Below are 26,483 nucleotides of genomic sequence, written 5' to 3'. Positions count from 1 at the left end.
AGATGTAATAGGACCCATTATCACCACACCAGAAATAAATATCTCTTTGATATCCCCAGAGTCAAACTTAAATCTGTGTAAACACTCTATGCAAATAAAGGGACCCAGTCTATGGAACTCACTCCCTAATGAATTGAAAAGCTGTCCAACTTTTGCGTCATTCAAAAACAAAACTAAAAAGTACCTAATTTCATCTTCACAGTTTTTTACCTTTTGCATTAAAATTGCACTGTATCTATTGCTACCCAATCTGAACAGCTTTACCATTGTGATCATTGCTGTCTTCTTATATGTGCTATCAATCTGCTGTATGGTGTCTGTTAATCTTGTTTAAATTACCAATCAAGTTGTCAATGTAATCAGAGCTTTAATATACCAATGTGCTTTACTATACTTACTAATCTCTCTCATCTCATTTTTTTCTTGCAATGTATCTGTTATTTTATTAATTCTGCTAGAATTTACCTACTTAAAATTATCTGTTAGATTAAGGACCTGCCCGAAACGCTGCGTGTACTAGTGGCTTTACAAGATTGTAAATACTATGCTATGTATTCTCTCAAACCCAATGTACCTTCTTGTATATAAATAAATAAATGTAATATCCAGTGTAACCACCGTAAATGTAACCACCGAGCTCCACCTGTTGCATCAGAGTGGGACTACCACCAAGGTTCCACCTGTTGCATCAGAGCAGGACTACCACCGAGCTCCACCTGTTGCATCAGAGCGGGACTACCACCGAGCTCCACCTGTTGCATCAGAGCGGGACTACCACCGAGCTCCACCTGTTGCATCAGAGCGGGACTACCACCGAGCTCCACCTGTTGCATCAGAGCGGGACTACCACCGAGCTCCACCTGTTGCATCAGAGCGGGACTACCACCGAGCTCCACCTGTTGCATCAGAGCGATGGAACTTACAAAGAGAAGGCAAGCGGGTGTGGTCACCCACCATACGAGCCTCAGGAAATGCAGAACCAGCCTTCTCTGTGCCCCCACCCACCACAAAACCCAAGAAAGGAAGGAACTGTACAAGAACACCAAGGTTGACAGATAGATGGTACTCCAACGACCAATAGGAATTCCAAATTGCAAATGCCATAAACATCCAGATGAAGGGATGGTAGGAATATATATGGGTATCCATGTATGGAACACTCATACATGGGCTCTATCCACACATGGTGGATAGAGCCCACTAGGAACTGTTTAGTCTCACACACTACCTGAAGAGGCGCTTTACAAGCTACTACCCTCAACTGCCTTTGGTAACTGAAGCAGTTATTCAACATATAGGGAAGGGTTAGTGTAAGATAATGGACAAATATAACTTAAAATAATCATTTATGAAAATAATACCACCATTTCACCATTCCATTTGCTTTATTACTTTAAATATGAAGTAAATATTATTTATATACTTTTAAATATATATAGCATACAGTACATCCAGTCCCTCAAATTATTTAAAATTGTATTGAAAATAACAAAGAATTATTATTATTTTGTCAATCATATGTTTTCAATTAAATATGATCAATATTCTGAACACTATTTTAAACAAGAGGTGTCCCGAGTGTACTTTAATATGACCGCCCAAAAAGTGTGTAGTACAATGGTTTGGCCTTGCATGATGGATGGATACATGACAAGCCATTTACTTCCCCTGGCTGTTCAAAAGGTATACACAAGCCTTTTGCCCCCATAGATGGTGCTCCTGGCTCGGCAGTTTCTTCCCGCGCAGAATCCTTTTTTATAGCATCCTCACATTGTTCTTGCCCACAGAAAGGAGCCAAGATGATGTTGCCTTTGTCTAAATTGCTGGTAAAATCACTCCAACTGTTTACTTTTACTTTGTGCGAGTCAAGATCACTTCGTGCTCGTGATAGTAAATTGTTATGAATGGTGTCTAGAAGAGTTTGGGCTTCCACTCCAACGGTAGTTCTATTCAAGACTAGTTTTTCTGCGGTGTCACGACGTACAGCAAATACTTGACCAGTAGCAACCTCGCGTGGTCCCAGCTCTAATCGTAGGGGTACACCTTTTAGCTCCCAGTGATTGAACTTCCAAGCAGGAGTAACATTGTCGCGTAGATCACACCGAGCACGTACTCCTGCAGTGGTCAAATCGGAAGCTAATTTATTACAAGCATCCATGAGTTTTGATTTGTCTTGCTCAGATGATTTAGCAGTAATTCCAACCGGCATAATGATTGCCTGTACACAAGCCACTCTGGGCGGCAACACAAGTCCTTTGTTGTCACCATGAACCATTATCATTACTCCAATGGTACGGGTAGTCAATCCCCAGCTGTTTTGATAGCAGTATTGCTTCTGTTGGGTTTCTGGATCCTCAAAAATAATTTCAAACATTTTTGAAAAATTCTGTCCTAAATGATGAGATGTTGCTCCCTGAATGCCACGGCCACTTGCTGATATAAAGGCCTCCGTAGTAGTGGTAAAATCACCTCCGGCAAACTTTTCTTTCTCAGTTTTTTTGCCTTTCACAACTGGAACAGCCAAGAGATCTTCATACACTTGAGTATAAAACTCTAATATCTGATACACTTCCTCCTCAGCTTCTTCCTTAGTGGCAAAAGCAGTATGTCCTTCTTGCCACAAGAATTCCCGAGTCCTCAAAAATGGAGTAGGTTGCTTGAACTCCCATCGCACAACATTGTTCCACTGGTTTAGTTTCATTGGCAAGTCTCTGTGTGACTGTATCCATTTAGCAAAAGCAGGATACATCACAGTTTCTGATGTTGGACGAATAGCAACAGGCTCTGCCATCTCGCTTGATCCTGATCTTGTTACCCAAGCAACTTCTGGAGAGAAGTCTGCAATGTGAGTCTTTTCCTTCTCCAAAGCTTCTCGTGCAACAAATATGGGGAAATAAGAATTTTCAACCCCTAAGGTTTTTATTTTTTTATCCAAGAAATCTTTGATATAATCCCATATGGCATATGACCATGGCCTAAGGATGTAGCAGCCTGATACATTGTAGTATTCAATCATCTCAGACTTTGTTATTACTTGAGAATACCACTCGGCCAAATTCTGCTCTTTTTTCACCTCTAGTCCCAACCTTGTTTGTTTCTTAATATTCCCATCCTGCTTTGCAGGTCCTTTTACTTCATTCTTAACTGGTGATTGTTCCTTTGTCTTCCTATTCTCCACAGTTTTAGGTTTAACTTCACCACCACCTTCCTTCTTAGGTGAGGTCGTCTTACTACCCGAAGTTGCATCATCTTTGGAAAACTGTGACACATCAATATCAGGCTTCCAAGCAACACCTGAACATTCCTGGAATTGCTTTTTGAGAGATAAAAGCACATCAACTGCCTTTTTAACAGTATCTTTGTCAACCTTATTTGCTTTTAATTCTCTCACAGCATCCCCTTGTTGTTTGATCTGCATATGAAGATCAATGGCTTTAGCACCTGTGCCTACACTGGCAGTGCTAGCTGTAGTTCCATCACATTTTGAACTGAATTGTGTCATGTCAATATCAGGTTTCCAATCACTACTTGTAAGTTCTTTAAATTCTTTCTTCAGTGATAAAAGTATATCAACTTCCTGCTTCACAACATCTTTTTCAGCTTTACTGGTTTTCAAAGTCCTCACCTTGTCACCTTGTTCCTTAATTTTGTTGTGCAAGTCATGAGGCGAGTTTCCTCTGACAACAGATGGTGTAGGTGTTGTTGACGAGTTTCCACTGACAACAGATGGTGTAGGTGGTGTTGATGTATTAGCGCCAAGCTTAGATATGTCAATGTCAGGTTTCCACTCAACACCTGTGACTGTTTTAAACTTTTTCTTCAGATCCAAAAGAATATCAACCGCTTGTTTGATGGAGTCTTTGTCAGCTTTGTTGGACTTCAGGTTCCGAACAGTGTCCCCTTGTGTTTTAATCTGAGAAAGTATTTCTCCAGCATTCGTTCCTGCAACAGACACCGGAGCAGCAGATACTACAGCTGCAGCAGCAGAAGGAATAACAACATCCGGCTTCCATTCAATTCCAGTTGCATCATGGAAATCTTTTTTCATTTGCTTTAGAATCTCGACCTCGGCCATCACAACATTTTTATCTGCCTTGCTACTCTTCAACTGTCTAATCTTATCACCCTGATCCTTGATAGAATTTAATAAACTCTGTCCCAGAGACATACCAGATGCTCCCCCAACAACAGGTTTTATTTCATCCTGAGGACTTTTCTCTGCCTTTTTGCCTTGAGCACTCTTGGCCTTCTCTTTCTCACTCATGCCTGCTGATTTTTTGACCGATGAAGCAGTTTGCATATCCTTTGAATGACCATCTGGAATGAAGAAGAGTATGACTGGACTCTCACGGCAACTGCTCAGACTTACTGGCTTGTAAGCCTCATCCACTCTGAAAAATCCCTTCCTTTGCAGTTGTATAATGTCTCCAGCAACCAGATTTTGCAGCTCAGTATCACCAATCATTTTCACTTCAGCACGGGTGTTGTGTCCAATGAAATCTTTGAAGTTTTCATCTTTTCCAAGAACACTCTTAGTTATAAGATGATCAAAGTACACACAAACAACAGGTGTGGTGGGAGATTTTTCAGTATCAGCAAGCCAAGTGAGCTTTAGTGTCTTCTTGTAGTCTGTGTCATTAAGATTAGGTTCAGCATCAATAGACTCTATTTTACCATTTCCCTTGTTGATTTTCTTAATCCTAATATTTCCCCAATTGATGAAAGTAGCATTTTGCCCTTCCTTCAATTCAGCAGCATCTGCACTCTCAATTAGGACACGAGGCCCAATCCACACAGTTTTCATGCCAATAGACGAATCTTTAGGATGTTTCTGGGCCGTAGTGGCCTCCTCATTAATGCCATTGATAAGAACAGGTACTAAGTCACCTTGAAGGGCTGTATAACGAGGAGCATAACGATCAATCACCTTCTTATTGAAAGCCCAAATCTTGTCCCACTCCATGTTCACAACAGAACGAGACGAACCTTGTGAAATAATAAAATCTTTCAGTCCTTCCACAGTCATACCACGCCTCAAAATTCCTCTAACAGTTGGGAATCGGGGATCATCCCATCCATCAACAAGCCCTTCATCAACAAACCAAGTTAACTTTCGCTTTGAGAGAACAGTATTGTTCATGTTCAGACGTGAATACTCATAAATGTGCAACGTCCTTAGTCCAAGTTTCTCTATAAACCAATAGTATTGGTCATCACGGTCATGATACTCTGTTGTTCTGAGTGTGTGGGTGACCCCTTCTATACTATCTACAATAGGACAGGCAAAGTCATATGTAGGGTACACCTTGTACTTGTAGCCTGTCTTGACATGGGGTTCATTTTTACAGCGATAGATCGCAGGATCACGCATACAGCCATTGTCACTCTTCATGTCAATCCTGGCCCGCACACAGCAAGTCATGCCATAATCGGTTCCTTTCTTCATCTCCTCCCACATAGATAAATTTTTGTCTACGGAGTTGTTATAATTTTTACTTTCTTTCCTCTCTTCACGCTCTTTCTTCATAGTCTCACCATCAGTGTCATCACAATATGCATGGCCCTGCTTGATAAGTTGCTCACACATCTCTATCATGCGGTCAAAGTAATCCGAAGTGTGGGTGAAAACATCTGGCTTGATCTCTAGTAACTTCAAATCCTCCAAAATAACCTTCTCAAAGTCCAGTTTCTCTTTCTCTGGGTTGGTATCATCGAATCGCATCACCAATTTCCCCTGAAGAAAAAATAATAAAATACAGAGGTACAGTAAATCATTCAGCTTACAAAATACCTATCTCAATATTTAAATGACTCATTTCTGACATTCTAAGCAAGAAGATGGAACGAACACTACACCAAAACTGTGCTTACTGATATTACCCTCATTTATATGATATTCAGTAGTGTTCCTAACATTTTCTAAGAAATTCTAACCACCGCTTATCATTTTGAGCAAAGCAGACTATTTTCTAACAATATGGTTAAAAGTTATATTAATGGAAATCAGACCATAAAGCAAAGGAAGAGCAGGCATCAATTAAGGAAAACCATCTTAAGAACGTGTGCAATGAAAATTCCTTAAAAGTATTTTTTTTTTTAGATAACTGTGCTAGCGAGGTAAAAAAAGGTCTTCAATCCAGTCAGTAATTGCTGTCAAATGATTCATCTAACAAACTCCAGACCCCCCTCAAAGCCCTCTTTACCTCAAGTGACTGGCATGGGGTGTTCTCACAAGCTTCCAGGCGGCCCGTCAGGCCATCCTCACCGACCACCACCAGATGCCAACACTAAACACACACACAACAGTGTTCCTGTGACCTAAACCACTCCGCATACTTCTCCACAGATTATGCACACACAAAAACACGAATACAAGAGAGGTAACTGAAACAACAATTGTTCTGCTCAGAAAATAGCTCTTTAATGCTTGCTCAAAGCATTATTTATGCAATATGCTAACTGCTTGCTCCCTAAGGCCTTGCTAGATAGGCAGAGGAGAAAACTAAAATATAAAAGAGCATGGGACAAACTCACCTGCATTGCAGAGAGTTGCCAGAAGGATGCTGAGGATGATAGGTCATGCCTACTGACAAAGGCTTCCTGGCAGCCAGAGCACTAGAACAACTGCTCACAGATGAGATGTGCAAAGATCTAGGCTAACCATAATCCAAGTAAGGGTAGCCACTCTGGCCAGAGCAAAAATAACAAAACATATACAGGCGCATGAACTCTGCTAAAGCATGATCAACAGAAAAACAAAATGAACAACCCAAACACACTAAACAGAACAGAACCACACAGTAAATGCAGGATTAAAACCTGTATTGCTTACACATACAACTTCAAACAAGAATCCAAGGAATCACAAATAAGAAACTACCACTTAATAAACAGCTGAACCACCCAGAGGTGCACTGACCTTATGTACAAAACAAACATGCATTACAATCCACAAAGTCAAGTGCTGCAGTGGTGAAAGTATAAAGTGAAGAAAAGTTTCTCAAAAGGAGAAACCAACTCTTGTGCACTACCAAACAGGAACAAAGTGAACCAGATGGTCAATTAACTCATGTACAGCAGGAATGCCTAAGTACTGGTACAAAATTCCTGACAACTGCAAAGTGAAGAAACTCAAGAAAAAACATCCCCATTGATGAAAAGTACAAACCAACTACAAATGCAGAAGATAACTGGACACTGGTCACTAAAAGACCACACACACAAAGGGCTTGTCTACATATGAGAAGCTTTCATTGATACAGCATAAGCCCACTGCAACAATGGAAGCCATTTATAAATGCAACACACACCACTGACTAACTGGAAGTGCTGGTCTCTACATGCTCACATACTTGCAGTCAAGGCTACTTAGGATGAAATGCACAGTTGTTTTGCTAGAGAGTGCTATGTTGTGCTATCAGGCACTACCCCCTGATAGCAGTTGGAGGATAGTGACCTAACAGGCTGTTCGATATTTAGCTAGAGCACAAACTGATGATCTTCATGATACCAATTTGTTCCTGGAAAACTCTTGTCAACGTTCTAGGAAAGACTGAATATTCCCCAGTGTCTTATTAGTACTTGTGTGACCCACTGGGGATAGTTTGAAATGGTACCAAATGCATCAGAGCAAAATGTTGACATATCCAGCCAGGAGGCCTGACCGACAACCGAGCCACGGGGACGCAAGTCCCGGAAACACCTCAAGGTAACCTAAAGGCAAGGTACACTGACCGAACCAAATTTTAACCATAGCTCAGCAAAATCTTGTGTCAGAGTAACTGAGGCATACCTCAGAAATTAATATATTTAATCATATAACACAAAGTAAAACCCATAAAAATGTTTGAGTACTTCTTAAATGAAAATTCAAAGATAATGACCCAATGATGTAATTTCTTGAAACCACTGTAAATTTAACAAATTTTCAGGTTCAAAACTATTAGTGATATAATGAAAAGTTACACAGTATAATAAAATTAAATTCTAAAAGTACACATTCCAAATAAAACAAAATTCTGGGGTACTGTTTGCAACCAAGAAACTACCGTGATTTTTCCCCCAGGCATCAAGGTATGTTTGTGGAAATACTGGAGTAGCTATGATTGTCAGTTTTTAGACTTAAGATCGATCCAAGAGAATAGTGCTCTGCTGACAGTATCATAGGTGTCCCTCATCAAAAGCAGCCTCTTTCCAATTAACAACTAGGGACCGTAAAAAAGTGCCATGTCCCCACAAAACAAAAGGCATTGTGAACCCAATACTAGTACCATGTTACAAGGAACCACATAAGTGGTGGAAAACTCAAAGGGAATCAATATTCAATAGTGAAGCAATATACAAAAAGTGTTACAACATAAATATGTTAGTCTCCACTGGCCAGAAGTGCATTTATAATGAGAGGGTATGCGAGGAGGGCAGTGAGGCCACCCTTTTGACATGTAGGTGCTGCCAGATGGTGATGGTTGGGGTAGTTGAGTGGCAAATAAACAAATGATTAGCAAGAACTCTCCATGGTGGTCCCTGTGATACAAAGTTGTGCTTGAAAGGGCATTACCTATACCTGAATTGTACTTATTGAGGTTGGATTGAGTATTCTCCAATCTTCCCACCGAGTACTTTGCCTCAGGAAGTAAGCATGGGCTATAGCTCAGAAAAGATAAAACAAAAGCATAACATATCCTTACTGTAAATACCTAATAAACCGAGTTACAACAATTTTACCTTAAATGCCAACTGATAGTACTGATTCAGGAGAGCCGCTTTAGCATGGCCAATATGGAGATATCCGCTAGCTTCGGGGGGAAAACGGACAACAACCTCCCCCATCTTGGCTCCAGGAAGCTCAACAAACTTCCCTCCATCATCTTGTTTCTTAGCATTCGATGCTGACTTGTTAGGTGAAGCTGGAGAGGTCTTGGAGAAATCAAAGGCTTTTTTCACCTCCTCTGGAAGTGCTGCAATCACACTGCCAACCTACAAAGACAGCCAACAATTAATTGATTTGTTCATGCAAAATAACCATTGTTTTTCTTTACCCATATGTCACATGAGTGTTTTATTCATTACCTTTACTGTATATTCTTTAATAAAATCCTGCTTATAATCACCCTATATAACAAATTAACAGTTATTAAGGTAGGAATGGCCACAACTTGCTGTTAGAAATTTTTATTGGCTCATTCCTTGGGAATCGCTAAATGTTACATTCTGAAATTAATATGCATTCCGCGTGAGCCGATGGTACTTTCAATCTATTTCAAAGTTAAATTAAATAAAATATAACTCCTAAATATTTATGATCAAAACCAGAATTTTATCGTGTATTTCATGAACCCATGGACTGAACCACAGAAAAAATTAACCTTATAATATTTATCTTTTTTATTGGATACCATAAATACTCCAGTGTGGTTTACAGTACAGTATATTTAAAATGTTTCTAGAAGTTTTGCAGATTGTTCTATGCACTGTTGTGAGTACTATAGCAAAGGTCAGCAGAGGTAGTGTGGCACTTTGTGGGTCAGAGGGAGGTAGTGTGGCAGACAATGGGTCAATCCTCATTACAGAATCTGAGCCACCAGTTATAACATTTCACACGCAGGCGCACGCGCGCGCACACACACACACAGGTCCTACCATAAATACGGTACCTGAGCCTCCATGGAGTTATACCAACGTAGCACATGCACCGGGGCTTTATCATCATTCAACAGCTTGTGCCATGCTGCATTTTCTGAAAGAAACACATTACATTTTCCATTGTGCAAACAAACAACTTTTTTGAAGGCATAGAAAATAGAAGCAATGATGGCTTAAGTATCAAATAATAATTGATACAAAATAATAAAGACAAGGTCAGGCTTTGCATTTGTAGCCCCTGAAAATTTGATGAAGCCTCGACAAAGTGACTTAAAACTATCGATCTAACAGCAAGAGACACTCTTACAATGGAAACGCTTGTCTAAATATTTAATATACCACTTAGATAAATTACTTATTCACAGGTATGGAAAAAGGCTTAAGTAACAATTTTGTATAAGTTACACTATTATTTTAATTTTATTGCTTAACAATTTTCTGGCATGGTAACAACAAAGTCCTTAGCAACATATAAATAATATTCGCCAAATTTTTGCATTAGGTATACAATCTTGGTTTCATTTGTCTATAGGAAGTTTAACCAGATAGAGATAGATCTAGCCAACAGGATTACAGGATGTTATCCCTAAAATGTTGTCACGTGAATCCCCTGCATAGCAGTGGAACTGCCTTTCCTACTCAACCGCAATGCCTCAGTACTGGAAGTTCACCTCTACACCAGCTAAGATGAGTTGGGTCATCAGTCCTGCCACCTCTCCATACCCCCCAGGGCCTGGCACAGCCTGGTACGACTCGGATGCAAGCCAAGCGCCTCCGCTAACCAGTAGTTAGCCGCCTTTAACCTTCAGTAGTGCAGCCTCAAAACAAAGGCGCTGCCAGTCGCATACTAGCAGTTTGTTATCAGTGCATGTTACCACCTTGCATTGACATCAGCTCTGAGTCATCACCGCCAGACTATATAAAGGGCACCACCTTCATAGGAAACCACTCTCTCTCTTAGTGCTCTTATCACCTTAGCCTCCCGCAACATCGTTTGCGGCCAGCCTACGTCGTGTGCCGGATGCTGTGGTGGTATAGTAGTTGTCTTCAGCACCACCAGTACTTACTCATTTATTCTTTTCATTGTATTTCTTGCACAGATTATCATCTGTGATAAATAATTTCATCGGTGATAAATTTCATCTGTGTTCTTGCACACAGATGAAACGCCCATTTCATCTGATGGATAATATTCAGGTTCACTACTTTTCATATATTCTTCTTAATCATTAATATTATCCATCTTTAGCAAAGTCTTTGCCAGTTTGTGTGTGGGGTCACTAGTCGTTTGCACACAGGTGCTGCGTCACATTAAGCTCAAAGGCACAAGAGCACAAGACATTGTGGGCATCTATTAACTAATGCCCTAAAAAAGAGAAACTATGGCGCCCTGAATTTTGTTTCCAATACTGTATAGCGGAAAATTGCAAAGAGCATCTAAGAATTGAAAATGTACCCCACACATTCATCTAAATTTATAAACTAACTGCACCTGGTAATGTCCTGTATAGATGACAGGAGCAGTCGTGCATTTATCACCCGCAGATGAGAGTAGCAGTGTGAAGATTAATGGCTAAAAATGTAAAGCACAAAATGGTAGAAAATCTAGATAAATTTTCAACCAGAAACTAATTTAATAATGCTTACTATAAAGAGCAGCAAACACTTCAAAATCTGCAACAGTGATATGATTTCCCACCAGCACATCTGAGGGAGCCAGAGCCTTATCCAGCTGGGCTAGAGAGCCATTTATGTCCCCTCCACAAGACAATGGACCTGATGCTGTAGAAAGCCAGTGATCCACCTGAAAATTAAGTTCCAATATTAAATTTCATCAATGAAATATGTACAGTATGTCCCTAAAACAGACACCAGTGCTGCCATAATTAACAAACCAATTTAAACTAAATTAGTTTATACTATAGTTAAAAATATTGCCCACACTGATGTGAAGACAAAATTTCTAAGTTATTAGGTGAATAAACCCTAGAATGAGCACAATCACTTTCCAAAGGGGGTGGAACTTTGGACTTTGTACCAGGTAACAAGCAACACCACCCCCAAAAGAAAAAAATATTAAATCATATTAGGTTGTGGAACCGAGTGCACTTGCCAACAACGTTTCATGACTGCGAAGTAACGTTCAGTAGCCTACCTCAGTTCTATGGAGGATGTGGCAAGGATACAGTTCTAAGGAGGGGTTGACTCGGGCCACGTGTCTCGATATGCCGTGTGACGAAGTGACACTGAAGGTGTCGGTAAGAGCTAAATTGGTCTCTTTCCCAAACTCCACAGAAAGGCCAGCCTTAGAACACGTCAGAACTGCCCCTGTAATGGAAAGATAATAATTAACATGCCATAAATACAAAAAATATGTCTTAGTATGGACAGAACACAACACGACTAAATAATAATCAAAAGAAGGTGCCAAGCTGAGAAGGCTATGTAGACCACTCGACTAAGTACAAGTATAGTAACCTGATGGCGGATAATATTATACACATCACACAAGATTTAACAATAGTTTATAAGTTTCTTGTGTGACTTGACACCCAAGATCTTTGCTATATTATATACTAGACAAGCTGATCAACTGGGGATAATACTGTACTTCTACATCAGCCTGCATGCAGGCTTGTACAACAGCTTTTGTACACCTCACTAAACAGAAGCCCAAGCGAGAGATTGGGCAGCCGGGACATTGATACTTTGAACCAAGTTCAAGTTCGAAAGCTGAATCAGGTTGTACTAATACATTAGGATGCGTTGGGTTAGTTTAGGTTGGATTAAGTTTAAACATGGCAAGAATTCAATTATAAAAAATGCAATGCCCTGTATCTGTGTGCTAATCATTTGAATCGATGTTTACCTACCCGAGTTTGCCTGCGGGCCACTATCTCTCTAGCGGCCTCGACAAGGACAGGAAGCCGGCAGCTTGTCAAAGCTAACCAACCCCCCCCCCCCCCCTATTTGTCCTGATGACCATATGTCAACATCAAAAATTATTTAAAAACCCATTTTACATACTTGAAAATGTAAACAAAAAATCAATATATATATATATATATATATATATATACACCAATACGACCAGAAAAACGTGAGGTGAAAGGCGCGTGTTAAAAATGGAGCGACTTATCTAATTATAGTCCTGACACGTCCACCAACCATCACCATATCTCAAGAAAAATCTATATAAATTCCCCTAAGACTCATTACACTTAAATAAGCTATTGTAGCTATTGTAGCCTAAATAAGCTATTGTAGCCTAAATACGAAACCCGCGTTGGAATCCTAAAACATATGCAAGTGGGACAAGTGCAATGGGAGCTGCATGGGAAAGATGCAGCTGCCAGTCACACATATAACGTCCTAGTGGGTGTCCCAGGGCCCCATACACCCACTGGGAGTCACACCCATGTACCCAGGGAACATGGGTGTGATTCCACCCATGGCTCACCTAAGGGAGGGTCGGTTTTTGAGGCGATAACTTTCATTTTGGTGGAGTCTGCTGCCCCGTCCATGGCCGGCCACACACACCTTGCTCGTCAGGGTTGCCAGCTCCAACTTGCGGAAAGTAGCGAGTTGACGCTCTAAAAGTAGCGAATTTGTAAGAAAAGTAGCCCAATTTTTTTTAGTGATTGATACGGGTTTCAAGTAATATATTTTAATATATAGAGTACACACACTAGTATATCTACACACCCACTAAAAGAATATAGGTGGTAGGGGAAGAAAATATCAAAGTGTTCAGTGAGGATCCACAAGGTCTTCTCTGAGTACTCATTATTTTCTTCTCTGAGGCTATGGGTCCCTACACTTGCACCAGAGGTGGTACCCCTATATATATAACTGAAAACTCACACCCCATAGCCAGTCCCCAGGTTGAAAACCATCATGAAGACCCCCATCCATCGCCAGATCTCTAGTATCAGCCACTGATGCAGATAATGGCTCCAAAGAGCCTCCACTTACGACCAGTTGTGTAACCAGACCCCGACCAGTTGTGTAACCAGACCCCGACCAGTTGTGTAATCAAAAGCTTAACATGAACAAACCGAACAAAACCTCTGGAGCACAACCATGCACGAACCGAAGCCCGACCATGCACAACCATTAGCCCAAGCAACACCCCCGGAGCCCGACCAGTTAAGTAACCGGAGCCCGACCAGTTATTTAACCGGAGCCCGACCAGTTATTTAACCGGAGCCCGACCAGTTGTGTAACCGAAGCCCCACCAGTTGTGTAACCAGACCCCGACCAGTTGTGTAACCGCAAGCCTAGAATGAACGAACCGAACAAAATCTCTGAAGCACAACCATGCACGAATTGAAGCCCGACCATGTGCAACCCGAAGCCCAAGTGACATATCCCCATAGCCTGAACAGTTATGTAACCGGAGCCCGACCAATTGTGTAACTGGACCCCAATCAGTTGTGTACCCGAAGACCAACCAGTTGTGTAACTGGAACTCTACCAGTTGTGTAACTGCAAGCCTAGCATGAAAGACCCGAACAAAACCTGAAACACAACCATGCACGAACCGAAGCCCGACCATGCACAACCATTAGCCCAAGCAACACCCCCGGAGCCCGACCAGTTAAGTAACCGGAGCCCGACCAGTTATTTAACCGGAGCCCGACCAGTTATTTAACCGGAGCCCGACCAGTTGTGTAACCGAAGCCCCACCAGTTGTGTAACCGGACCCCGACCAGTTGTGTAACCGCAAGCCTAGAATGAACGAACCGAACAAAATCTCTGAAGCACAACCATGCACGAACTGAAGCCCGACCATGCACAACCCGAAGCCCAAGTGACATATCCCCATAGCCTGAACAGTTATGTAACCGGAGCCCGACCAGTTGTGTTACTGGACCCCAATCAGTTGTGTAACCGGAGACCAACCAGTTGTGTAACTGGAACTCTACCAGTTGTGTAACTGCAAGCCTAGCATGAACGACCCGAACAAAACCTGAAACACAACCATGCACGAACCGAAGCCCGACCATGCACAACCATTAGCCCAAGCAACACCCCCGGAGCCCGACCAGTTAAGTAACCGGAGCCCGACCAGTTATTTAACCGGAGCCCGACCAGTTGTGTAACCGAAGCCTGACCAGTTGTGTAACCAGACCCCGATCAGATGTGTAACCAGACCCCGACCGGTTGTGTAACCGCAAGCCTAGCACGAACGAACCGAACAAACAACATCTGAAGTACAACCATGCACGTACAGAAGCCCGACAGAGCACAGCCCGAAGCCTGATTATGCACAACCCGAAGCCAAAGTGACACCCCCATAGCCTGAACAGTTATGTAACCGGAGCCCGACCAGTTGTGTAACTGGACCCCAACCAGTTGTGTAACTGGACCCCGACCAGTTGTGTAACGAACCCCACCAAATGTGTAGCTGCAAGCCTAGCATGAACGACCCGAACAAAACCTGAAGCACAACCATGCACGAACCGAAGCCCGACCATGCACAACCCTTAGCCCAAGCAACACCCCCGGAGCCCGACCAGTTGTGTAACCGAAGCCCAACCAGTTGTGTAACCAGACCCCGACCAGTTGTGTAACCGGAGACCGACCAGTTGTGAAACCGGAGACCGACCAGTTGTGTAACCGGAGACCGACCAGTTGTGTAACCGGAGACCGACCAGTTGTGTAACCGGAGACCGACCAGTTGTGTAACCGGAGACCGACCAGCTGTGTAAGCGGACCCCGACCAGTTGTGTAACTGCAAGCCTAGAATGAACGAACCGAACAAAATCTCTGAAGCACAACCATGCACGAACCGAAGCCCGACCATGCACAACCATTAGCCCAAGTGACACCCCCGGAGCCCGACCAGTTAAGTAACCGGAGCCCGACCAGTTATTTAACCGGAGCCCGACCAGTTATTTAACCGGAGCCCGACCAGTTATTTAACCGGAGCCCGACCAGTTGTGTAACCGAAGCCCCACCAGTTGTGTAACCGGACCCCGACCAGTTGTGTAACCGCAAGCCTAGCATGAACGAACCGAACAAACAACATCTGAAGTACAACCATGCACGAACTGAAGCCCGACTATGCACAACCCTTAGCCCAAGCAACATCCCCGAAGCCCGACCAGTTAAGTAACCAGAGCCCGACCAGTTATGAAACTGGACCCCAATCAGTTGTGTAACCGGAGACCAACCCGTTGTGTAACTGGACCCCGACCAGTTGTGTAACTGGAACCACACCAAATGTGTAACTGCAAGCCTAGCATGAACGACCCGAACAAAATCTCTGAAGCGCAACCATGCACGAACCGAAGCCCGACTATGCACAACCATTAGCCCAAGCAACACCCCCGGAGCCCGACCAGTTAAGTAACCGGAGCCCGACCAGTTATTTAACCAGAGCCCGACCAGTTATTTAACCGGAGCCCGACCAGTTGTGTAACCGAAGCCCGACCAGTTGTGTAACCAGACCCCGACCAGTTGTGTAACCAGAGACCGACCAGTTGTGTAACCAGAGACCGACCAGTTATGTAACCGGAGACCGACCAGCTGTGTAAGCGGACCCCGACCAGTTGTGTAACTGCAAGCCTAGAATGAACGAACCGAACAAAATCTCTGAAGCACAACCATGCACGAACCGAAGCCCGACCATGCACAACCATTAGCCCAAGTGACACCCCCGGAGCCCGACCAGTTAAGTAACCGGAGCCCGACCAGTTATTTAACCGGAGCCCGACCAGTTATTTAACCGGAGCCCGACCAGTTATTTAACCGGAGCCCCACCAGTTGTGTAACCGGACCCCGACCAGTTGTGTAACCGCAAGCCTAGAATGAACGAACCGAACAAACAACATCTGAAGTACAACCATGCACGAACTGAAGCCCGACTATGCACAACCCTTAGCCCAAGCAACACCCCCGAAGCCCGACCAGTTAAGTAACCGGAGCCCGACCAGTTATTTAACCGGAGCCCGACCAGTTGTGAAACTGGACCCCAATCAGTTGTGTAACCGGAGACCAACCAGTTGTGTAACTGGACCCCGACCAGTTGTGTAACTGGAACCCCACCAAATGTGTAACTGCAAGCCTAGCATGAACGACCCGAACAAAATCTCTGAAACACAACCATGCACGAACCGAAGCCCGACCATGCACAACCATTAGCCCAAGCAACACCCCCGGAGCCCGACCAGTTAAGTAACCGGAGCCCGACCAGTTATTTAACCGGAGCCCGACCAGTTATTTAACCGGAGCCCGACCAGTTGTGTAACCGAAGCCCGACCAGTTGTGTAACCAGACCCCGACCAGTTGTGTAACCAGAGACCGACCAGTTGTGTAACCAGAGACCGACCAGTTGTGTAACCGGAGACCGACCAGTTGTGTAACCAGACCCCGACCAGTTGTGTAACCGGAGACCGACCAGTTGTGTAACCGGAGACCGACCAGTTGTGTAACCGGAGACCGACCAGTTGTGTAACCGGAGACCGACCAGTTGTGTAACCGGAGACCGACCAGTTATGTAACCGGAGACCGACCAGCTGTGTAAGCGGACCCCGACCAGTTGTGTAACTGCAAGCCTAGAATGATCGAACCGAACAAAATCTCTGAAGCACAACCATGCACGAACCGAAGCCCGACCATGCACAACCATTAGCCCAAGTGACACCCCCGGAGCCCGACCAGTTAAGTAACCGGAGCCCGACCAGTTATTTAACCGGAGCCCGACCAGTTATTTAACCGGAGCCCGACCAGTTGTGTAACCGAAGCCCCACCAGTTGTGTAACCGGACCCCGACCAGTTGTGTAACCGCAAGCCTAGAATGAACGAACCGAACAAACAACATCTGAAGTACAACCATGCACGAACTGAAGCCCGACTATGCACAACCCTTAGCCCAAGCAACACCCCCGAAGCCCGACCAGTTAAGCAACCGGAGCCCGACCAGTTATTTAACCGGAGCCCGACCAGTTGTGAAACTGGACCCCAATCAGTTGTGTAACCGGAGACCAACCAGTTGTGTAACTGGACCCCGACCAGTTGTGTAACTGGAACCCCACCAAATGTGTAACTGCAAGCCTAGCATGAACGACCCGAACAAAATCTCTGAAACACAACCATGCACGAACCGAAGCCCGACCATGCACAACCATTAGCCCAAGCAACACCCCCGGAGCCCGACCAGTTAAGTAACCGGAGCCCGACCAGTTATTTAACCGGAGCCCGACCAGTTATTTAACCGGAGCCCGACCAGTTGTGTAACCGAAGCCCGACCAGTTGTGTAACCAGACCCCGACCAGTTGTGTAACCAGAGACCGACCAGTTGTGTAACCGGAGACCGACCAGTTGTGTAACCAGACCCCGACCAGTTGTGTAACCGGAGACCGACCAGTTGTGTAACCGGAGACCGACCAGTTGTGTAACCGGAGACCGACCAGTTGTGTAACCGGAGACCGACCAGTTGTGTAACCGGAGACCGACCAGTTGTGTAACCGGAGACCGACCAGTTGTGTAACCGGACCCCGACCAGTTGTGTAACTGCAAGCCTAGAATGAACGAACCGAACAAAATCTCTGAAGCACAACCATGCACGAACCGAAGCCCGACCATGCACAACCATTAGCCCAAGTGACACCCCCGGAGCCCGACCAGTTAAGTAACCGGAGCCCGACCAGTTAAGTAACCGGAGCCCGACCAGTTATTTAACCGGAGCCCGACCAGTTGTGTAACCGAAGCCCCACCAGTTGTGTAACCGGACCCCGACCAGTTGTGTAACCGCAAGCCTAGCATGAACGAAGCGAACAAACAACATCTGAAGCACAACCATGCACGTACAGAAGCCCGACTATGCACAACCCGAAGCCAAAGTGACACCCCCATAGCCCAAACAGTTATGTTACCGGAGCCCGACCAGTTGTGTAACTGGACCCTAACCAGCTATGTAACCTCAAGCCTAGCATGAACGAACCGAACAAACCTAACCTAACCGGAGCCCGAGCAGTTGTGTAATCGCAAGCCTAGCAAGCAAATCTCTCACCCAACCCCCCACCATTGTGCTAAGTAGGGTTCCAAAAAGGTCCATTTTGGGGCCAACCCTTTTTGTCATATACATCAATGACAGACGAGACTATTACAAACCAAATCAAATTTGCAGATGATACTAAGATCTATGGTAAAATGGTAAGTGAAAGCCATATTGAAACCTTACAAAGAGATCTACATTAACTCCATAAATGGTCAGATGACTTTTTAATGTCGATAAATGCAAGACCTTGCATGTGGGGGCATAACAATCCACGTCACAACTATTAAGTTGACAGCACTACCTTTCAACAGATAGATGAAGATAAGCACCTTGGAGTCAGAATCCATCACGTGAGGCATAATAATACACAACACAACTACCAAATCATCAACATTATCTTGGCGTCAGAATCCACCTATCACTGACAGTAGTACAAACAGCCTCAGAGCGGCTGGGGAGGCAATAAGTGGGAGTGGCATTAAAAAAACAAACCAAACCCTGGGAATAATCATGCGTACCTTTACCTTCAAGGAAAGGAAAGTAGACCTTCAATTGTATAAGTTTCTAGTGCGCCCCCACATGAATTATTCATCCAGGCATGGAGACTTCATCTTCAGAAAGACATAGCAGCTCTGGAGACATGTCTTACCAGAGCTATGGAGCTATGTCTTACGACAAAAATCATACCAGAGCTTAATCATCTCTCGTATCAGGAACGTATCAGTACTAACACCACAAACCAGGCATGACAGGGCAGACTTCATAGAACCCTTTAACATACTAAACAATTTGGAGGATGTCGATCAGGACAATGTCCTCAAAAGGCCAGATGTTACGCAAACAAGGAGCAACGGGTTCAAACTCAACAAGCCAGAATGTTGGACAGGAAACAGGAGATGCTGTTTTACCCATAGGGTTGTAAACCCGTGGAACCGCCTACCCGCCGAAGCCGTAAACGCCAAAACTCTGCTGAGTTTTAATAAAATACAGCTGGAAAAGATCATCAGGACAAATGGGGGGACCTTAGACAAGCCGCCGGCTTACTGTCCTCATCGAGGCCACTAGTGTTAGTGGCCCTCAGGTAAATTCAGTTCCTGGAGAGGTGTCCCCGCTCCTTCCCGTTGGGAAGTTGTTCATTTATTCCAGTATTTGTACACTGGACTGTCGCTTGTCACTAAACTTAGTTTTTAAACTATTAACTTGAAATAATATTACCTTATACGCGAGAATAATTCTGAATTCGCACTGCAATAAAATTATCGAACGCGGGTTGGGCGCCGCATAGGCGAGCCTGGCCTGAGGACAGGCAACTGTAAATGCTTCACCCTCCACATACTTCAAGTGCAAATAATTGCCAACAGAACCTAAATACCAAACCTACTATACGCCTAATTAAACATAGAATATAAAATTAATTTATACACGATAAAAAACTATTTGTAATACATAGTACATGACAGTCGATAACAAATGCATTTTGGGAGGTGGAGGCGGGGGTCGACCGCTGCGTTAACGAGCCTAGCCTGACGACGGGGTGGTTTAACACTCTAGGGAAGTGTATTCTAAATAATATCCTACCCCATATAATGTTGGCAAATCATGATCCTCAAAATCTTCAACAATATCCGAGAAGGGACAGACTAGCATTAGTGGAATACAAACATTTGAATACGACAGAACCCGGATGAAAAAACAATGACCCTCGGAGACATTTAAAAAACTCGAGTGTTATAATAGCGAGCAAATGTATAATGTATTAAGCATTATAGGTGGAGGTAGACTGTATACCTGTATACTCATGTGTACCTCCCAACTGCTCAGATAGCAAAAAAAAATTATCAGCCTTACCTACACGGGAGCAACATGCTCACGCCCCCGCTGCTTCCTGACGACTGATCGAGTCAGCGTCAAGGAGCCGTTAGCGACCAACCAATCCCAGAGACCCTCTGCCTAAAATTATTTGAACGCTATATTGAAATTCCTAGCGTATATAGTGCCAGGAGTGTGTAAATTAATATTTATATGCATTATAGACCTTTCTAAAGTAATTTATAGATCTGAATAGAATATATTGTCTAACAAACGAATTATTTAAGTTAATATTTTAATTATGCCAGATATACAAGTCTCAACGCACACAAGTAGATTCGTTAGCGGATTTTTATTATTATTATTATTTTATTTATATATAAAAGAGTTCTTAAATTCTTGTAAAGTCACTAGCATGCATAGCGTTTTGGGCAAGTCCTTAATCCAATTTGTTTCCAGGGAATACGACCCGCCAAATCGTTTAACAACCTATTCTCTGCCGGGTGAACAGTTAAGGATTGTTGGCCGGCCAATCCTTCCCGGCCGGCAGGTCAAAGAGCCGGGCGCGTGCTTTACCACTACGCCACAGAGACTGCTCCGTGGCATAGCAGAATTTTGAATTTTGAAACTTGACTAACCTAGCTCAACCCAACCTAACGTATCCCAAATCAAACCAATCTAATCCAACCGAGCCTAATGCAGCCTAACCTTAATAACATAACCTAATACAGTCTAGCATAACAATACATCCGGTTTTAAAACATAAAATGAGTTTAGCAGAGTCTCGTGTCTGAAACGATTATTGTGTAACCAGAGCCCAACAGTTGTGTACCCACAGGCCTAGCAAACAAACACCTCACCTAACCAGACAAACACCCTCCTAACTCCCCCAAACACACAGAGAGCCCTACCAGAGTAGGGAGGGTCCACAGACGAGAACGTGGTTATAAGTATAGGTCCACAGGCATGGGCCCCACACGGGAGACATCTCCCGTCACGCAGGGTGCAGTCGCACCTCCACAGATCTCCAGTATCATCTATTGATACTGGAAATGGCTCAAAAGGGCCACCACTTATGGGCTATTCATGCCCAAGCCACCTTTTGGGTGGCTTAATCTCTCTCTCTCTCTCTCTCTCTCTCTCTCTCTCTCTCTCTCTCTCTCATGGGCCCCAGTGCCCATCATCTGGGTTGGGGGCCAACAGTGCATTGCTTTGCTCAGAGAGTATGTAATGTACGATTATGTTACGTTCTTGGGTAGATTAGATACACAGTGTTTAGTGAGTTTCATATTTATTTAGTAGTCCTGGATACAGCAGTGTCGTAGATGTTGAGACGAAGCCTGGAGCAGAGCAGAGAGCTGAGTGTGGCCGGAGTCGCGCAGCTCTATGTGGGAGAGCGTTGTAACTGGATGCGGTCCTAGTCTGCTGCCTGTTCTGTGTCGAAGCTGTAGCGTCTTGGAGACGATTAGAACTGTCTACGCCGAGTGCTACATTCTTGACTGGAAATTGTACTGGTTTTCTATTCTCAAATCGCTTGCTTATATACGGTGACTACACCTCACAATAAGATAGGAGGGTGGAAAAACTGTTTCCTGTAAATAGGAATAGGATTATAGCTTGTGTAGTTAGTGCTAATTAGTTATGCTATTAATTTAATTAATAATTATTACTTTAACGCGCGCGGCGATATGGACTGGACATACCCCCTCATGGGTCCGGCGTTTTCGGGTGACCGAGCGGCAACACTGAAAAGTGCATATTCTTTTCGCTGTCCTGACCTTAATTTTCGATGTACTGATTTCATTTTTGTACCAATGTATTCGCAATAGAATGATCTATAACAACATATGTATATGTCACCAAAGCATGAGTTAAATCACACAAAAAGCTAAAGAACTACATCGATCACTAGCGTGAGCTCCAAACAGCAACGAAATGTTTCTATTCTTTTCAAGGTTGTCAACTCCACACTTGTCCTACAGCGTTAAATTTGGTATCACTGTAATCGCAATTAAATTTCCTACACGGACATATACATATAAATGTAGAATCATGATCGCGGTCCACACAAAGAGTGTGTGAAGTGGGCGATTACCCTCGCCGTGTCAACAATACAATAGTCTTTCCACTAAGTTACAATACAATGCCGTTCTCCCAAATAGGCCATGTGCCTATTAAAGAAAACGGAAATTTAATGGCAAATATTTTCATACTAACCCCAAGTCGATCGAATATGAATTGGATTTTATACAAATATATTTTTTAATCGCGCGTAAATTTACGACGCTCTGGCAACTACTGGTCAAAATACCGCTATTTACGCGTCGTTTATTTACGACCCAGGCGCGCTAAAGTGTTTAATTAAGATGAGATATTGGAGCGAGTATAAGTTTACTCGCTACAAGTATAATGCTGCTATCTATCCTCACAAACCCAATTATGTACCTTCTTGTATATAAATAAATAAATAAATAAATGCCCTGGTGATTTTATCGAGCAATGTTTTATCATTTACGGCTTCGTCGGGAAGGTGGTTCCATGGTTTCCCTGAATTTACTCGAGGGTGGCCCTCGGGCAAATTCAGGTATCTCTCTCTAGTGGTCTGGACGAGGACAGGAAGGTTGTCTGGCTTGTCGAAGGCCCCTCCCATTTGTTTTGGGTATTTTATCAATCAATGTTTTGGCATTTACGACTTCGGCGGGTATGCGTTTCCACAACTTTATTATCCTATGGGTAAAAACAAATATTTTCCATCCTTCAGTGAGGCTTGTTGAGCTCGAAACCGTTGCTCCTTGTTCGTCTTACATCTAGCCTTTTGAAGAAGTGTTCTGGGTCAATATCTTCCAAATTGTTCAGTAATTTAAAAGTTTTGCTGAGAGCAATCCTGTCATGTCTGGTCCCTGTGGCCCTCAACCGTTCCTGGTATGAAAGTCGACTTAGTTCGGAAAATATTTTAGTCGCCCGGTGTTGAACTTTCTCCAAAGCAGATATGTCTTTCTGAAGATGAGGTCTCAATGCGTGGATATAATAATCCAAGTGGAAGCACGCTAGAGATTTATACAGTTGTATAACTACCTTTTCCTTCGTCAAAATTTCATTTGACTATTCCTAGGATTTGGTTTGCTTTTATAACTGCAGCTTCCACTTGTTGTACAGCTATCAGTGATTGGTGGATTCTAACTCCAAGATAATGTTGATGATTTGGTTGTTATGCCCCACACGAGTGAAAAAAAAATCTGTTTTCTGTCCTGTCCCGGCTTGTTGAAACTGAAATTGTTCCTTGTTGTTGTTATAGATTCAGCTACTCGGAACAAGTTTCAAGTAGCACGGGCTATGGTGAGCCCGTAACTTACCTGGCACAGGAGCGAGGCAAGTAGCACGGACTATGGTGAGCCCGTAGTGGACTTACCTGGCACAGGAGCGATGCTGTGTGTCCGTTGTTCCTTGTTTGTGATTGATTAATGAAGATTAAGCCACCAAAGAGGTGGCACGGGCATGAATAGCCCGTAAGTGGAAGATATTTTTGGAGTCAATGTGATCTTTGGTCGTGAAAGGATATACTGCGTGCTGTGCTCGCATTTAAATCGTCAGTCTGTAGCTGCTATCGCGGGGTGTCTGTTTGTGTTGCATTTCACCATAAATAATCATCATTGAGTTTCTTAACATTAATAGCCCAAATTAGCAAATCTTGCTTTTAAATTAGCCCAAAAAGTAGCAAGTAGTGAAATTAAATATTTGGGAGCGCGGAGCTCTCAAAAGTAGCCCAATTCGCTACTTGTAGCCCAATCTGGCAACACTGCGTCAAGCAGGGGCTACGAGCCTACTGCACTTGCACCTCGCTCCTCTCAGACAAAATCAAAATGAAAATGTTTATACAGATAACAGTACATATATAGAAGATGAATTATAAATATATTCTTGGGGCTGTAGATAGAGCTAGTACATACACTACCTAAGGCCACTAATATGCACAGCGTTTCGGGCAAAATTAATAGGCTGGTTGGGGTAGTTCATTACCTGAATTTACCTGAAGGGACCACTAACACTCGTGGTCTCGACAAGGACAGGAAGCCGACGGCTTGTCGAGGTTCCTGACACTCCTTCTCCCCTCCCATTTGCCTTGATTTTTAATTTATTATTCATCCCCTATACCCATTCTGCGAGTGTTAGTGTACCCCCATACCCTTTTTGTGAGCGGTAATTATGCACCTCATGGCCAAGGGGTATGATGTACCCCGTATATGTTCGATCCTGAGTGTGGTAGTGCATCCCATTCCCATCCTGATAGTAATAGTGCATCCCATAACCATTCTGATAGTAAGAGTGCATCCCATACCCATTCTGATAGTAAGAGTGCATCCCATACCCATTCTGATAGTAAGAGTGCATCCCATACCCATCCTGATAGTAAGAGTGCATCCCATACCCATCCTGATAGTAAGAGTGCATCCCAAACCCATCCTGATAGTAATAGTGCATCCCATACCCATCCTGATTGCGGTAGTGCATCTCATACCCATCCTGAGAAGAGCTTAGGCTTAGGAATTGAACCGCCAAAATGTTCTGTGTAAAGAATTACATTGTAGATCAGAAACTAGCTTCACATAATATCCCACGAGCTGCCCCACCTTCGTTATGGAGGGACTACGAGCCTAATATAGGAGGGTAGAAAAAGCCTAAGCTACTCTATTCCTTTGAGATGTATTTTATTGTCTCAATAAACGTACTTGAACTTGAACGTGTCTAATATAGCTGCTACTCGCGCGTTATGGAAGGGCTCGAGAAGCTGCCCCTCCCTAACGACAACAATGAAATGAACGAGGAACGAGGCTCGTTCATTAGTGGGATTACGAACCAACCAGCCGTAGCTACTCGTAGTAAAGGGGACTAAGAGCCTACCAACCACACCTCGCTCGTTAGGGAAGGGGGCTACGCACTTCAAGTATTATTTAGTAATAATAGTAGTATAATTTCTTTAATGATATGTATTTAACTTACCCAAAGTGCTTTGCAGTGTTGTATTAGCTATGCGAGGATCCAATTTCTACACACCAATATTTTGTAATAAACTCAATTGTACCGGCCAGTAAAAATTAAATAACAATCACTCGATAAATCAACACAGTAACTATATTATAGCCTTCAAGCTGCTGAAGAGTGGGTCAGAGAGTGAGGACGGGCGGGATCTCACCCTTCTTATAGCGCATGCTGATGCAATCCTCTGATAACCTTGCTCATAGTTATCAACTTGGGAAATATTGTGCAACATATGTTTTGGTTTCGGGTTAGGTTTAAGGCCTATCAACCTTTGGAGGATTAATAAAGCTACCACAACAGATAGCATCTTTACTGACCAATCAGCAAGTATAATTCCAACCAGCAAGTACTGTATAGTTTAGGCTTGAACATTATATACTTCAAGACTACGGTAAACATATCGGTTATATATTAAGAGAGAGGCAGGGTAAAACACCGCTCCTGTGTCAGGTAAGTCCACTACGGGCTCACCATAGCCCTTGCTACTTGCCCCGCTCCTGTGCCAGGTAAGTTACGGGCTCACCATAGCCCGTGCTACTTGGAACTTGTTCCGAGTAGCTGAATCTATAACAACAGCAGGGTAAAACCTCTCGGTAGTACAGTTGGGTTCGCCCTCGACTCACAATCGGGAATCCTGGGTTTGAATCCAGGGGGACAGAAATGGCGGGACAAGTTTCTTTTCACCTAATGCCTCTGTTCAACTAGCCGTAATAGGTACTCGGTAGTCAACCCGTTCTCACACCCGGCTGTTTAAAGCAGCGGACCAGACGCATTCATTAATTTTAATATACTGTGTATTAAAAATTGGTTCTCATATATAAATTAATATACTTATACATAAAAATTATATGCATAGCTTAGCGTAGGTTAGGTTAGGTGTTTAGGTTCTGTTGGTAATTATTTGTTTTTTTATTAGTTCGTGGGTGAAGCATTTATAGAATTGTGGTTCGAACAGATGGCGTGAGCGAAGCACTTGTTCCTGAAGTGT

General features: G+C 43.5%; 1 protein-coding gene across 4 annotated transcripts; it reads right to left on the bottom strand.

Moving 5' to 3' along the window:
• Positions 1 to 1,366: 1,366 nt before the first annotated feature.
• Positions 1,367 to 25,675, bottom strand: LOC123767151 (bifunctional glutamate/proline--tRNA ligase). 4 transcript variants are annotated; one of them, XM_069304842.1, is made up of 7 exons: positions 25,457 to 25,648; positions 13,103 to 13,235; positions 11,798 to 11,970; positions 11,290 to 11,446; positions 9,654 to 9,736; positions 8,725 to 8,976; positions 1,367 to 5,734 (listed from the first exon to the last, which is right to left on the bottom strand). In XM_069304842.1, the coding sequence occupies exons 2-7, from the start codon at positions 13,164 to 13,166 to the stop codon at positions 1,586 to 1,588; spliced, it is 4,878 nt and encodes a 1,625-aa protein (XP_069160943.1). In that variant the 5' UTR covers positions 13,167 to 13,235; positions 25,457 to 25,648; the 3' UTR covers positions 1,367 to 1,585. The 4 variants fall into 4 exon arrangements, with proteins under 4 accessions (XP_069160943.1, XP_069160944.1, XP_069160945.1 ...); XM_069304843.1 differs by lacking the exon at positions 25,457 to 25,648 and adding an exon at positions 20,498 to 20,515; XM_069304844.1 differs by lacking the exon at positions 13,103 to 13,235 and having other exon boundaries at positions 25,457 to 25,675.
• Positions 25,676 to 26,483: the final 808 nt, after the last annotated feature.

Source organism: Procambarus clarkii, chromosome 53, assembly GCF_040958095.1.
Source record: "Procambarus clarkii isolate CNS0578487 chromosome 53, FALCON_Pclarkii_2.0, whole genome shotgun sequence".
Taxonomy (NCBI): domain Eukaryota; kingdom Metazoa; phylum Arthropoda; class Malacostraca; order Decapoda; family Cambaridae; genus Procambarus; species Procambarus clarkii.
The sequence above is the reverse complement of the archived record's forward strand: the minus strand, read 5'-3'. Positions and strand labels throughout refer to the sequence as shown.